General features: G+C 43.2%; 1 protein-coding gene and 1 long non-coding RNA gene across 3 annotated transcripts in view; one reads left to right on the top strand and one right to left on the bottom strand.

The window, feature by feature from the left end:
* The window catches only part of GPALPP1 (GPALPP motifs containing 1), a 95,669-nt gene extending 89,861 nt beyond the window's left edge, over positions 1 to 5,808 (top strand). Inside the window, exon 8 of one of the 2 annotated variants that reach the window (XM_029602909.1) lies at positions 4,435 to 5,808. In XM_029602909.1, the coding sequence (XP_029458769.1) occupies positions 4,435 to 4,653 (219 nt within the window). In that variant the 3' untranslated portion in view covers positions 4,654 to 5,808. The remainder of the gene's footprint in view (positions 1 to 4,434) is intronic. The other variant, XM_029602908.1, reaches the window with a different exon arrangement.
* Positions 1 to 16,251, bottom strand: part of LOC115092226 — an 81,926-nt gene that overhangs the window by 23,163 nt on the left and 42,512 nt on the right. The gene's annotated exons all lie outside the window — the stretch shown is intronic.

Genomic DNA, 16,251 nt, shown 5'->3' with positions numbered 1-16,251 from the left:
CTGGAAATGCAGAGGAACCAGATCTGTGCCACAGCCCTGTCCCAGCTCTACATAATCTTGTAAGGACAGACTCTCCTGAACTTCCCCAGGCATTGACTAAGTATAGCAAAAAGTGTCTCATTAGAATTAATTATATGAATTTTTGTTACTATGTGTTGCTGTTTGCAAACTGCATCCTTTGTTTTTTCACTGTTTTTGCTATTTGTTGATATACTTTTTAGTTTGTTAGCTCTGTCCTATGACTGATTGATGCCAGTATTTTTTGAATGTGATCTGATTCTAGCACTTTTTGTATTTGATCTATAGGTATATTTCTAGGAACTGTGTGACTTTTGAATTATGTTGTTTATCACTGCCCCTAGAAACCACCAGGGGTTAGCTTGTGGGTAGGGCACTTGCCCAGAGACAAAAGGGAACCCAATTGGCAGATGGGGGGCTGCTAGTGTAGGGGCACATGCACAAGTGAAGGTAGACCTAAGCATTTCTTGGTAGTACCCTCCAAGAGTCCACAGGGTAAACTTTGAGTAGGTGTTAGGGGTAGCACTAAGAGGTTATATGACAACATCCTGTCAAGGAGTCATAGGAAATGATGGTCCAGCATGTCACATGGAGGTGCAGTCACCAATCACATCTGAGATGCCCCTCTTGCAGGTACTTCAAACCTTCTGTCACCACATTCACGCTCCTTCCTACTCCTATACTGTCAGCACCCCCTCTTTCCAGTTGTGGAGCATTAAGCTGCTTCTGTTTCTACTACTCTTCTTAAGATTTCTATGGAACTACTTAGTGTTTCTAGCACTGTACAGACACACAAAAGAGAGACAGTCTCTGTGCAGTAGAATATACAGTCTAGTTGAGACACAGACGACAATTTCTAGTAATCATTTCCTAAATATTGCAGTAAAAACATGTTTTAACATGAGGTCAAAATAGGAAAAGTCTGGGGTTTTAGATCTAAATACAATCTTGAAGCAGTAGTTCTTGAAGCAGGATTTGAGCATCGCCAGAGATGGAAGAGTAGTTTAGTGGTTAGAGCAGCGAGCTAAGAACCAATGAAGCCAGGGTTCAAATCCCATTGCCACGTCACACTCTATTGCCACAGGGTACAGTCTTTATATTGTAAACCTTCAGGGGTTGGGAAAATACCTACAGTGCCTGAATGTAGCTCACCTTGAGCCTCCAATGAAAAGGCGCGCACTAAATAAAACAAGACCATTCCCGGCCCATGGTGCCAGAAGTCTGGAGTTAGCAAAAATGCAGGAGTAGGGTGCAGATGGAAGCAGCTCGCCTGAAAAACAGAGGTCACGAGGAGGGATGTAGGAAGAGAAGACAGGAGAAGGAGCATGGAACTGCAGAGTGAGTGCACGTGTAAGTAAGAAGTAGTTTGACTTGAATTCGGAAGCAAAGACGGAGTTAATGTAGAACCGCAGGAAGAGGGGTAATAGGGTGATAGTATCACTGGAGGTAGATTGTGCATTTGTGTATTTAGCTCCTGCCTTTTCATTGTAGATCAAGACAATTACATTCAGATAAGGTAGATAATTTGGGCAGCTGAATTTTGAATAGGCTGTAGCAGAGAAAGACCGGCAAGCCAGTAGTGCAAGCGGGAGGTGACTTCCTCCCTTCTGCTTCAGGGCCTCAGGCTTGCTGCCTCGTCTTCCAGCTGCAAGACTCACCCTTCGCACTAACATCTTTCTCCCTCCCTCACCTCTACAACAGGTACCAGCCTCCACCTTGACTCAGGCTACTGGCAACGGGATGAAAAGGAGGAGGAGAAAATTTGGGGGAAGGGGAGAGAAAGAGGGAGATAGATAAGCCCTTGGCCCTATCCTTAGTTTTTCCTTCTAAAAAAAAAAAAAAACTATCCTGGTTTTAGTAAGGCCCTGTAAAGAAGAGAATAACTGCCTTTTAGTCTAATCCATGAATCATGCACATGTCTTTCCTCTAGTGCAGAGATCTGTTAGCCATATTTGGTCCTGGAGAAACTTGGAATCTTTGGTAGGGGGTGAGATACATTTTAAAGGACCAACTGAAAAGCTATTTTAGTGCCTGAGCTTTCCAGACAGCATAGGTCCCTTCTTTCATAGAGACATAGATTGGCACATCAGATAAGGCCTGTCAGGCCTGCCTAGTTTCATTTCTGCAGCAATGCCACAGACCCCAGTTGATCTGTCTTTCCTCTCGCTTCTGTGATCCTCTGGGAAAACCTCAGGCTTTCTTGAATTCTGTTACTTTTTTTTTCTCTCTCATTTCATTCATCCACTACGCTTTTTTTATGAAGAAATCTTTCCTGATGCTACTCCTGAGTTTACCTCTTTGGAGCCGCATGCCCTGACTTGTTCTAGAATATTCTTTCTCCTGAATGAGCTTTGCTTACACACACACTGTCACATTTGTGTGTTTAGTTCTTTATGTGTCATTTAATAAAGGCTTTTGGTGTAAGCCATGAGGTATTTTTATGTCCTTTCTCTGGTCTGCCTCAAACCTGTCTATATTCTTTTAGAGGCAATGTCTCCAGTGTTGGTCGCTTTCCTGTGCATAGTGTTAGCCATTAATTTGACTGGAAATGGTTCTAGTTTAATTTTTCAAGACAGATAGTTGCAATAAAGCATGTTTAATCCTTTGCCTCCCCCTCCCCCAATATTGTCAGCAATAGATCACTGAGGAGGTGTTGGAGTGTTTTGATTTCCAGCTCATGTCCTCCACTTCCTGGGGCAGGGGAGGAAGTCAGTGGTGGCTGGATTTAGGGCCCATGGCTGCCGGATTCCAGAAAGATCCCTGACGCATCCCCCTCCACCACCCCCCCTTCCCCCCCCCCCCCCCCCCCCCCCGTGCTGAGGGCTGTCACGGCAGTGACGTGACTAAAGCAAGTCAGGAGGAGGGATATAAAAATATCCTTCAGCAGTTGCAAATGAAGGCTCCTGGTGCCAGATCCCGGCCCTGGTTCCCACTGAGCTGGAAGCCCAAAGGAACAGGAGGAAGACGGCCGGGTCCAAAAAAGAACAATAAATACATTCTAGTTCTGCGATGAAAACCGGAAGCAGGACGCCCTTTGAGGTTTTCTTAATTTCCTTGCTTCCATGCCAGATCGCAGGATTGAAGGATGTATTGCTCTGCCCCCCATATGCCAATGAGACCATTTCAGACAGTTCCAGGTTCACATCCCAAATTGCAGTTGGGGCTTAGTCACAAAACTGGAATAGAAAGTCACCTCTCTTCCTGGGAAACGTTGGAGGTGGTGGGGGGGGGGGGGGGTGGAGAAAGAAGCCCTAAGAGATTAGCAGGGACTGGAATTACAAGGCAAGAGGATTGAATAGCAGAGTGCAATACCTTTTACTGGAGACACAAAACCATCTTCCAGCAATGTTGCTTTGCGTGAGCTTTTGAGACCACCTGTCACCTTTTTATTTCAGTATTAGTTCCTGTGGCAATAATTTGAGATTGCCTGAGCCAGTCACTGGCGAAGGCATCTAATGATAAAATCAGGCTAATTATCTGATCATCGTCCCTTGCCAAAGCTCTGTTAATATTAGAAGGTGGAGAAGAATAATGATTAAAATCTTTAGGGTAAATGGTTTTAATGTTCTTTTATGAACTGCTGCAGCAACAGCCAGCTTCATCGAGCCTTTGCTTGCAGAATATAGCACAAACTGCCTAAGGCTAATGTTTCTTGTTTCATTTTTTTCTGAGTTTTAAAGTCTTGGGAGATTAAACTGCTTGTACAGCTTAAGATTCTCTCTTTTTTTGTGCTTAATTATGGATAAATTAGTAGTTCTTTTTTACATGCAACTTTAGTTTCTTCAATTTATAATTTGTAAACCGCCTACCCATACTCCAGGTGGCTCCAGGTGGCTACATAACATTCAATAAAAATATAACAACAATCTAAAATTTCTAGTGCAAAACGGTAAGGACAATAAGAGGCAGCTATTATTCCATGTCCTTGCTCTTCGTATGTTTTGCCCCCAAGCATTATTCTATGTCAAGTAACTAGTACTGTATGCAGAACTTTCCCAGTATTTCCTGCAGCGGGAGTAAGTGGACTATTTGAAGAAATATCTTGAAACTTACATAAAGCATCATTCCAAATTAAGCACCTTTAGGAAATGTGTGGCCATTATAATGGCCTTCTTGTTGATCTGTGCAGCAGAATGAGAGTTAGTACAGTGTTAGCCAAGTGCCTGAGGCAAAGTCAATCTCAGCTGGTTCATATTTTACAGAAAGCCTTAGGAAATCATTTTAAAAGGTGTTACACATGTAAATGTAACATACTATTATAGCAATTTTCAAAAGCCCACTTACCTGGGTAAAGTGCTCTTACACATACAAAACCCAATTTTAAATGTGCAAATGCTTTGTAAAATCAGGCCCTATAAGCAAATCAGATATTTTGTATGCACTATTTGAACTGGAAAAAAAATGCTCCATTTTCAGGATTCAAAACGATCGGAATCGCTGCTGGACCTTCACCAGAAGAAACTGAAGAGGAAGGCGGAGGGTGAGAAGAGCAAGCCACAGGAGAGGAGGCCATTTGATCGTGACCAGGACCTTCATGTGAACCGCTTTGACGAAGCTCAGAAGAAAGCCCTGCTTAAGAAATCCAGAGAGCTGAACACCAAATTTTCACATGGCAAAGGCAGCATGTTTTTATAGTACTTGGGCAGCAAGAATGACTTTGTGATTTTTTTTTTTTTGTACCATTTAACACAAGATAATGGTGGCTATCCCTGTATAAAAAGGCTCCTACTTTGCCACTCATTAAGGAGATGGTAGGTGTTAAGCATATGAAAACCTCAGTACTCCATGGCCTGACAGCAGGTCACTACCACTTTAAGAGGAGCTACGGTACCAACATGGTCTTTTGTATGGAAGCTACAGTCAGTGTAAAATATTCTTTATAGGAATATCTTAGCTCAATGTCTACCATGGGGGGAAATGGGAATTCTTTTTAGTTCTTATCCCTTTCCGAATGCTTTTTTTTTTTTTTTGTCACTGAACTATTTTATAAGGTTTTATTTCTCTGGTGTGGTGAAGGTTATCATGTGAACCACTGCTTCCCAAAGTTTTTAGCTTGCATTCCTTTCCCTCCTCCCTTCCTTTTTTTTTTTTTCTTCTTCTCTGGAATATATTTAACCCTTCCCCCACCACACAAAAAAGGTAAAATTCTCATTTTTTTTAAATTGCAGTACAATGAAAGTGTGGCAAACCCAAACATCTCTCTCCCTTCTCCCATTTTGAGCACCACAGCTGTAAAGCCACATACTCTACACTTCACTTATTGTATAAGTTTTACTCCTTTCCTGTGTATCCCAGAATGGCACTTAAGGAAAACTGTAATCTATTGAATAAAAGCTTTGTGTGAACTCAAATTAGTTCTTCCCTGCTTAGGCAAAGTGAAAAGTCCTTCTGCTCATATTAGGCAGCAGTTCTGTAGCTTGGGACCTTTTCCAAAACAGGGGACCCTGCTGTGGTTTCTTGATGTTTTGTTTTGTTGGGGTTTTTTTGTTGTTGTTTTGTTTTTTGTTTTTTTAAATCATGTCCTTTTCATTTTTTTAATTTGTATATGAGAATTGTTCTGCTTTATTAAAGAAATGTACTTATACAGTTCTACGTTTGGAGGGGGAGCCTTGAGCACAAAAGAGAGGGGGTTATAAATCCCAGTGTGTGTGTTTTGTTTTGTCTTTTCCCCAAATGTTGGAGTTCTTATTCCTAGCAATCTCCTGTCCTCCTGTGACACTTCCAGCTTCTTAAAATCTTGGAAGAATGTACAGTCTGTTTCCTATACCAGTAAACACCGGCCACTGATGCAGTCTTTTTCTCCATGTGTCCATAACTACTTCCATGTAAATGCTTCATCGGAGAGGTGATTCCATGAGCAATGAGTACTCTGAAGCTGCAGGAGCAGCATTGTAAATAGCCTTATGGTCCCAATGCCACTGTAGACTTTTCGTATCCTCGCCTTAGCACATTCACCGCAACATAGCACAGCATAAGTAAAGCCATGGAGCAGGTTGTTCTGGTTTAATAGAGCTGCCATAAGGTATTTGGGAAAGGTTCAGGGGGGAGTATGTCAATGTGAAATAGCACTACTAGGGAAAAAGACTTCAGTAATTTTTGCTTCAATTTACATTTCATTACTGAGAAGGTTACAGGTTTGTTTGTTTTTTTGAAACACCTCTAGCTTAGTTCCCCTGGCATTGTGTGTTGGAGTGAATCAGTGTGCTGTGCTGCCCCTTCCCCCATTCCAGCATCATGCTGCTGTGAGGTCCGATGGAGCATAGCACGAACAGCTGACGAGTGCATATTTTCATTCCAAAAACTCTAATATTACAAGAAATTAAATGGGACATAGCCAGCATGGATTTACTCAAGGGAAGTCGGCCTCATTAATCTGCTGCTTTTTTGGAAGGGGTTAAGAAACTTGGATAAAGATGAATCAGTAGAGGTGGTATATTTGGATTTTCAGAAGGCATTTGACAAAGTCCCTCCTGAGAGGCTTCTAAGAAAATTAAAAAGTCATGGGATAGGAGGCAATGTACTTTTGTGGATTGCAAACTGGTTAAAAGGCAGGAAAGAGAGAATAGGATTAAATGGTCTCTTTTCACAGTGGAAAAAAATAAACAGTGGAGTGCCTAAGGGATCTGTACTTGGACTGGTGCTTTTTAATATATTTATAAATGATCTGGAAAGGAGTGTGACAAGTGAGGTGATCCGATTTGCAGATGACAAAAAAAAAGATTCAGAATAGTTAAATCACAAGTGGATTGTGACAAATTCTAGGAGGACCTTGTGAGACCAGAAGATTGGGCATCCAAATGGCAGATGAAATTTAATGTGGATAAGTGCAAGGTGATGCATATAGGGAAAAATAACCCATGCTGTAGTTACACAATGTTAGGTTCCATATTAGGATTTACCACCCAGGAAAAAGATCTAGGCGTCATAATGGATAATACATTAAAATTGCTGGCTTAGTGTGCCACAGTGGTCAAAAAAGAATATAGAATGTTAGGACTACCTTCAATACTGTGTGCAGTTCTAGTTGCTGCATCTCAAAAAAAGATAGCTGTACTGGAGAAGGTACAGACAAGGGTGACCAAAATGATAAAGGGGATGGAACAGTTCCCCTCTGAGGAAAGGCTAAAGAGGTTAGGGCTGTTCAGCTTGGAGAAGAGACGGCTGAGGGGGGATATGATAGAGGTCTATAAAATCCATGAAAGGACTTGAATGTGAATCAATTATTTACTCTTTTAGATAATACAAGGACTAGGGAGCATTCCATGAAGTTAGCAAGTAGTACATTTAAAACAAAGGAGAAAATTATTTTTCACTTAATACTCAATTAAGCTCTGGAATTAATTGCCAGAGGATGATGTTAAGGCAGTTAGTGTAGCTGAGTTTAAAAAAGGTTTGAATAAACTCCTAGGAAAGAAGACCAGAAACTGCTATTAATCAAGTTTGACATAGAGTAGGGGGGTGCTCAAACTGGTCCTTCGGGCTCCCCCAGCCTGTCGGGTTTCAGGATATCCCTAATGAATATACATGGGATGTATTTGCATTGCCTACTTCCTGTGGATACAAATATTTCTCACGCATATTCATTAGGGATATCCTGAAATTTTCCATCCCTTCCTACTAATTCCTAACATTCTGTTTGCTTTATTGACTTTTGCAGCACACTGAGCCAACGATTTTAAAGTATTATCCACTATGATGCCTAAACCTTTTTCCTGGGTGGTAGCTCCTAATATGGAACCTAACATCATGTAACTACAGCAAGGGTTATTTTTCCCTATATGCAACACCTTGCACTTGTCCACATTAAATTTCATCTGCCATTTGGATGCCCAATCTTCCAGTCTTGCAAGGTCCTCCTGTAATGTATCAGAATCCGCTTGTGATTTAACTACTCTGAAAAATTTTGTATCGTCCATAAATTTGATAACCTCACTCGTCGTATTCTTTTCCAGATCATTTATATATCTATTGAAAAGCACCGGTCCAAGTACAGGTCCCTGAGGCACTCCACTGTTTAGCCTTTTCCACTTGGAAAATTGACCATTTAATCCTACTCTCTGTTTCCTGTCCTTTAATCAGTTTGTAATCCACGATAGGACATCGCCTCCTATCCCATAACTTTTTAGTTTTCTTAGAACCCTCTCATGAGGGACTTTGTCAAATGTCTTCTGAAAATCCAAATACACTACATCTACCAGTTCACCTTTATCCACATGTTTATTAACCCCTTCAAAAAAATGAAGCAGATTTGTTAGGCAAGACTTCCCTTGGGTAAATCCATGTTGACTGTGTTCCATTAAACCATGTCTTTCTATATGCTCTACGGGCATATAGAAAGACATGGTTTAGATTTTTAGAATAGTTTCCACTATTTTTCCCGGCACTGAAGTCAGGCTCTCTGGTCTATAGTTACCTGGATCATCCCGGGAGCCCTTTTTAAATATTGGGGTTACATTGGCCACGCTCCAGTCTTCAGGTACAATGGATGATTTTAATGATAGGTTACAAATTTTAACTAATAGATCAGAAATTTCATTTTTTAGTTCCTTTAGTACCCTAGGATGCATATCACCTGGTCTAGGTGATTTGCTATTCTTTAGTTTGTCAATCTGGCCTACTACATCTTCCCGGTTCTCAGTGATTTGGTTTAGTTCGTCTGACTCATCACCTTTGAAAGCCATCTCCGGAACTGGTATCTCCCCCATATCCTCATTAGTAAACACAGAAGCAAAGAATTCATTTAGTCTTTCTGCAATGGTCTTATCTTCCCTAAGAGCCCCTTTAACCCCTCAGTCATCTAATGGTCCAACTGAATCCCTCAGAGGTTTCTTGCTTCGGATATATTTTTTAAAGTTTTTATTATGAATTTTTGCCTCTATGGCCAACTTCATTTCAAATTTGTGGGGGGAAAGAGTGAGTTTACAACCCGCTCCTCGGGTTTCTCTTTGCTGTTTAATAAATATTCTCTGACTCCTGTGTCCATCACTACTGAGACCCCGCCTGTTGTGGAGAGTCCCCACAGGGCTCCTCCCTATGGGTGGAGTCAGCTCTCTCCATGACTCAAGGGTCCACAAACCAAGTTAAAGCATAACAAGAGCCAGATAGAAAGATCTAAACGTCCAGTTCCTATTGCTAATAAGGATGAGTTATTTTCAATCAGAAGGTCAGGGTTCATCCAGACTTTTGCAAGATTACTCAGGAAAAGAGATACATTTCTGCCACTTCAAGTGAAAGATTGGAGGAAGTTTTTTCTAAAAGTTTCACGTATAATTAAATGCTTAAGAGTATGATATGCCTTCCAGGCCTCAGTTTAATAAGAAAAGTTTCTGAAAGAACAAACACACTCATAGTTGTGGGTTGCTTCCTTAAAGGTGAATTTCAAAAGCCTGCAACATGCAGCAATCAGGGGATGCGTGAAGAACTGCTCAGGCGCGGACCATATTTTTAAAAGCACCCCGAACTACTTTTGCCACCTTCTACTGCCTCATCCCACTGCCTATTGGCTGGGAAAGGGAAGTTTAGCCAGTAGGCCATGGGAGCAGCAACCTAAACATTCGTTTCCCTCTCTTTTTTTTTTCTTTCCTTCCAGGCTCTTGCCTGGATAAACAGAGCGAAGAGGAAGCAGTGATTTCCCAATACTGTACCCCCCTCTTTCCCGGTCTGACACTCTCTATAGTCACAGAGTTGGGAGCCTAGAAGGAATCTTCTTCCTTCCTGGATGCTGCTTTTGGGATTTGCTGCATTAGTGGTCTGAAATCTGGTCTGCTACTGAATAATGGCCCAGAGGAGACACCACCACCCTCCTAGAATCCTGGCATAGGAGAGGAGCAGCGAGAAAGGAGAAGGGTAACAGGGAAGGAAGGAGAAAAGGAAGAGGCGAGGCAAGGGGCAGAGAAGGATACAAATGAGTGGGGAGAGAAGGAAATGAAGTAGAAGGAGAGGAGGAGAAGAGATAGGGTGGAGAGGAGAGGGTGAAAGGGGGAGTGAGAGAAAATGGGGGCAGGACTTTGGAGTGAAAAGATAAGGAAAGAAAAAACATGGGCAGGTAGAGGAAATAGAAGTGGCATGAAAAGGAGAGAGAAGAAGGAAGCGGTATGAGAGAGCAATTGAGAAGGAGGTGACGAAAGGTAACGGTCTGGATGTGTGAAGAAGAGAATACAAGGTAAAGAGACAGATTTTGGATAGAGAAGCACATAAACATGGAGGCAAATGGACAAATGCTGAAAAAAAAGGAAGACAGGAAAATGAGAACAGTTTGAAAAGAGAAGGCATAAGGAAGCAGAACAAAAAGACCAAGAAAAGAAAGAGAACAAGTAGAGACAGGGTAAATTAAACCTAGGGATATTCATTTTCAATTTTATTTTATTTTCCCTGGGAAAAGAAATCTGTGGAAAAATAACTTTGTTATAAGATACAGAAGAAAAATCAGTGGAAAAGTAATTTTTTCCACTGATTTTTTTTTATTTTTTTGTTATAACATTGAAATGCTCAGGGAAAACAAAAACTGAAAATGCTCAGGGTCTTTAATCAAACCACAGATCCAAAAGCTGAAGAATTTAATTATAGTGAAGATTTTATGTTCTTATTTCTTTGCCAATTAATTTCAATCAGCTCCTGTTTGGTTCTTCTTGGCTCAGGTTCCCTGCCTCTAAATCACAGACTTCATCTCCTGCCAGCTCAGGGACTGAGGTACAGGCAAGAAAGAAGAGGCACTTCCTGGTATCATATCACATGCACAGCAGCCATCTTACATGGCTACAGCACTGTTCAGCTAATCACTTACCAGTGTTCTTTTGTTTTTCATTGCATGTAAAATTCAGCCTTCAAGCAGCTTAGCAAAAAGTTTGTTTACTTAATTTCAAAAGTGAAAATATCCAGCAACTGTGATCAAAGCTCCTAAAGTCTAATACTTAAAGAGAAAATTCTGCTTGCAGCACCCCTAAGGGTCGGCGCCATAGGCAACCGCCTACTTCACCTAATGGACATGCCAGCCCTGGTACCACTGACATAGGAAAGTGTAGGAGGGAGGTTCTGGAAGCCAAATTTAGGATTTTAGGTAGAAAGTTGAAATCTAGAACCTCTAGGGTAGCGTTCTCAGACGTGCTCCCCATTCCACATGTAGGACCCCAGAGGCAGGCAGAGAGAGCTCCAGAGTTTCAATGGGTAGATGAGACGATGGTGCACGGAAGAGGGTTTTCAGGTTTGTTAGGAACTGGGTATTATTTTGGGAAAGGTAGGCCTTTTCCGAAAGATTGAGCTCCACCTAAACCAGAGGGGAACCAGGCTGCTGGCACTAACCTTTAAAAAGGAGATAGCACAGCTTTTAAACTAGAAGATGGGGGAAAGCCGACAGTCGTTCAGAAGGGCAATAAATGCCAAAGTGGACCACGTGACTTTAAGTAAAGTACAGAAAGATTACAAATTACCCTTGTCAACTGATGAGCAGGTTGTTAATATAAACAAAGAAACATACTTTGAAATGTCTATATTCAAATGCTAGAAGTCTAAAAAAATAAGATGGGAGAGTTAGAGTATATAGCACTACATGAAGAGGTAGATATAATTGGCATCTCAGAGACCTGGTAGAAGGAGGATAACCAATAGGACACTGTGATACTAGAGTACAAATTATAACAAAATGATAGGATGGATCAAATTGGTGGAGGGGTGGCACTGTATATGAAAGAAAGCATTGAGTCAAGCAGGATAAAAAATCTTCAGGAAACAAAATGCAATGTTGAATCTTTATGCATAGAAATTTCTGATGAAAAGTGGAATAAAATAGTAGTGGGGGTCAATTACCATCCACTTAGCCAGAATATACAAACAGATAATGAAATGCTAAAAGAAATTAGGGAAGCTAACAAAATCAGCAGCCCAGTAATAATAGTATATTTGAATTACCCCAGTATTGACTGGGTGAATGTCACATCAGGATATTCTAGAAAGGTAAAGTTCTTAGATGAAATAAATGACTGCTTCATGGAGCAACTGGTACATGAACCAACAAAAGGAGAAACTATTTTAGACCTAGCCCTTAGTGGAACACAGGATTTGGTGCAAGAGGTAACAATGTAGGAACCAATTGCAAATAGTAATCCCAACATGATCAAATTGGATTTAATAATTGGAGGGAGGGCATTAAAGAAATCTATTGCGACACCATTTAACTTTAAAAAAATACACTATGATAAAACGAGGAAAATGGTTATTAGAAAAGTGAATGGAGCAACTGCAAAGGTTAAGAGTTTAGATCAGGCATGGACATTGTTTAAATATCAAATCATCCAAAAGAATGTGCAGAATAAATTCAATGTCACACATAGTTCAATGATAAAGTATATTCATTCAAAATGGCAACTCCACAGTGTTATAGCAAGTTTGAGTGCAAAGTGGGTCCCCCAACATGGACCCATGTTTCGCTGCGAGGCTGCGTCGGGAGGGACAGACAAAACTTTAGTTGTTCTAAAATGTAAAACATAAATTACATTAGAAGCCAGCAATTAAGAGGGGGTGGACAACAAAGAAAATGGTGATGGCATTTTTTAAGATTGTAAAAACACTTTAAGACATACCTGTGTTCAATTCAACATTCAGTGTCACTGGGAGTGCAACGCTAACATGTAACTGGTGGCCATTTAACTTCAACATTGTTTTCATGATTTACAATATGTACACCTAACAACCTATCCTTTGGATGGCGCTATCTGGCTTAGTTTACTTTTAGGTCCTCCTTTTGCTTTCACTTTGCTGTTTCACTTTGCTGTCTTAGTGTTCTTTCACGTCTGGTCTATAGAATCTTCTTCTGATTGGTTGCTGAATTTTCGCGCAAAAAATGATGATCAGGCAGAGGTCAGAATCTGGGAGTCAGTCCGAGGAGTAGTCAACGAGACAGAGGTCAGGTTCCGGAGGTCAGACGAGGTCACAAGGCAGGCAGAGGTCAGGAGGCAGGCAGCAGACAGAGAGGTCAAGGAACAGGCCGAGGTCAGTACCAGAAAGAAAGTCCGAGGGTACTACCTGAGAGACAGACGGACAGGCTCAGGAACAGAGTTTTGAGGACCTGCTAGGGAGTTAGCATTCTGTTAGGAATCTGCTCCTGTGGTAGGAGGAGTTAGCAATCTTTGTTATGAGCGAGCTCCTCTTGAGGGAGGAGCTAGCTCTCTGTGATGGTTAAACTCCTATGCAGGGGAGAAGTGAACAAGCTGGTTGTGAATGACAGCTCAAGAGGGAGGAGTTAACAATCTGTTATGAATCTCCGTACGGAGTAGCAATCTGTTATAATCTATTCCTGAGGAAGGAGAAGTTAGTATACTGATATGCTCAGCTCCTGTAGAGGGAGTAGTAACAAACTGTAATGAATCTGTTGCTGAAGACTCCTGGAGGGGAAGTAGTAGCCATCTGTTACCAGCGGAGTGTTTGGAAAGAATACTCAGCTGTAGAGGAATGTAGATAGCTGAATCCTTGGGCCGATGGCAGATGACTGCACCCCCAGGAGGATATCCTGAGAGGGACCACTGGCTAGGCTTGAGTATGGAGACAGACACAGATAATTCTTTTATTAGACAGGTTAGTAGAACCACCAGAGGTGGCAGTAGTGAGCTGATATGCCTGGCAGGGCTGAAGTCCTTCAGGTACTGGAACAGCGATCCCAGGGTTGCTGAGCTGTAGAGAAACTATAGATAGTGTGTAGACAGGGTATGCTGTTCATAGCCAGAACTGGATGACAGATCTTACATAAGGTCTTTAGAAAGCTCAGTAGCTGAAAAGGGTTAGGCCCTCGAGGAGCGACTACCTGGTTCCAGGAAGAGCTCTGAGAGAGCGATGGTAACTCACAATTGTCTGTATCTGTGATAGCTTCCAGGCAGTAGAGAATCTTCAGAGTGTTCAGGAACATGGGCCCTCGAGGAGCGAGTACCGGTTCCTATCGGCAATCTGAAATAGAGAAAAGAGAGTGAGGCCCCCGAGGAGCGGGTACCCCTGGTAAGTCCGAGGAGGCAGAGTAGCTTGGACGAATCCTTGCTAACTAGACCTTGCTAGACCTTTTATATTGGAAGCGGATGACGTCAGTTCAGGGGGATGCTCCCGAGGTTCGCGTCCTTGCTGGTACATATTTCGGAGCGTGCACCCTACGTCATCAGGAACATGGCAGATCCACAGCATCGTGCCGCTCTGGGGATGCCAGAGGAAGACGGCAAGAAGATGCCGCGGTAGCAACCGTCCATCAGGCCTGGAGGGAGTCGCCACAGTGGAAAGGAGGGCAAAGTGAGGGCGTCAAGCAGCGACGGACGCAACACAGAGGGACGCTGGAACAGTAGGATGCAGGAACAAGGCTGGAACAGTAGGATCCTGGAACAAGGCTTAGTACGCAGTGACAATCTAGCTCACAATACAATGCCGACCCAATTGCCAAGGCGAGGAAGTGCAGGCAGCGACTTCCTTAAGTAGTTCCTTCAATCAGGACGCGCAGCAGAGCTAAGACCCGCCCCTGGCCCTACAAAAGGCCGGGCGGTCTGCGTGCGTGCACGTAGGGGCGTGGCCAATGCCACGGAAAACGCCGAACTCTGGTGTGAGGCCTGGTGTGCAGTGGAAGGCCCGGCAACCACAGCCGAAGCCTGGAGGAGCTTGTGGCTGCTGCTGGGGAGGCCGACCCGGAACCTGCAGAGGAGCCAGAGAGGTGAGCAGGCCCATACGCGGGCCGGACGCAGACGGGGCGTGCAATATGCTCAGTTTGGAGAAGAGATGGCTGAGGAGAGATATGATAGAGGTCTATAAAATAATGAGTGGAATGTAACAAGTAAATGTTAATTAGTTGTTTACGCTTTCAAAGAATACAAAGGGACACACAATTAAGTTACTAGGTAAAACAATCAAAACTAATAAGAGAGAATTATTTTAATCAACACATAATTGTTACGTCCGTTGGTCTTCGACGGCTTCGCCCCGCCTACCTCTCTCCACTCTAAGCTCCTCCTGCTCACCTTGGACTGATGGCCGCCGCGGCATCTGCTTGTCGTTCTCTCCGGCGTCCCCGGACCGGCTTAGGTGCTGCCTCCCACCATTCTCCTTCAAGGTACCTCTAGAGCGCGCACGCGCGCACGCCGCCTTCATCTTTAACTCCATGTTGGCGCGAACCTCAGGGGCGTCCCCCTGTTCTGACTTCACGATTTCTGGGTATATCTGCCTACAGTATTTGCTAGCTCGTCGAGTTAGCAACAGGATTCAAACGGATGAGATTCGCTGTTTGTTCCTAAGCTACTCTGCCACTCCAGCGCTATCTGGAAATCTTTCTACCCTTCGGGGCCTCTAACGGAGTACCCGCTCCTCGGGGCTTCTCTGCTTCTTTCAGCTGCTGTCAGGAACCTGGTACTCGCTCCTCGAGGGCCCATGTTCCCTGTGTCGCTGCCTGCAATCTCTACCCTTCTACTTACATCTTACAATTACTATCAGTAACTGTAAGATGTTCCCTGTGTCGCTGCCTGCAACCTCTACCCTTCTACTTACATCTTACAGTTACTATCAGTAACTGTAAGATGTTCCCTGTGTCGCTGCCTGCAACCTCTACTCTTCTACCCATCTTACAGTTACTATCAGTGAGTACAGAAACCAACTCTCTCCACAGTACTGCTTCACTGGAAACAGGTACTCGCTGCTGAGTCTCTCTGCTCTAAGGGATCAGGTACTCGCTCCTCGAGGGCCTGCTCTCCCTGTCTCAGAGCTTCTCCTGTTTCTACAATGGGACTCCGAATGCTAATCTTATTGTGTGCTCATAACTCTCAGTCTCTTTCCACCACAGCACTGCCTTGCCAAGGATCCGCTCTTCCACCGTTCTGTGTGAGACGCGCCCAGCCGGGCTCAATCACTACTCACTATTGCCACCTCTGGTGGCTACTCAAGCTGTTTAATAAAAGATTCAAATCTGTGTTTGTCTGTCTGGAGTCTAGCCTGACACCGTGGTCCCTCACAGGACTGCCCCCCATGGGCGTGGTTAGCTGCCACAGTGTCCAAGGATCCACCCAAACACCATTAACCATAACAGATTGCTAACTCCATGGATCCGGCTCAGCTCAACACCTTGCAGGCCATTCCAGGCCTGGCCTTGCGCATTGCTGGACAACAAGATGCAATGGAGAAATTGACTACTGCGTTTCATCAGCTGCACGCACAGAAGAATTCAAGGTTCTACATTCAGTAATGAAGGTCAGTTACCTGAAGTAACTATAAAGACTATGGTGC

The sequence above is a fragment of the Rhinatrema bivittatum genome, chromosome 5 (assembly GCF_901001135.1).
Source record: "Rhinatrema bivittatum chromosome 5, aRhiBiv1.1, whole genome shotgun sequence".
In the NCBI taxonomy this organism is placed as follows: domain Eukaryota; kingdom Metazoa; phylum Chordata; class Amphibia; order Gymnophiona; family Rhinatrematidae; genus Rhinatrema; species Rhinatrema bivittatum.
This window is presented reverse-complemented; position numbering and strand designations above follow the sequence as displayed.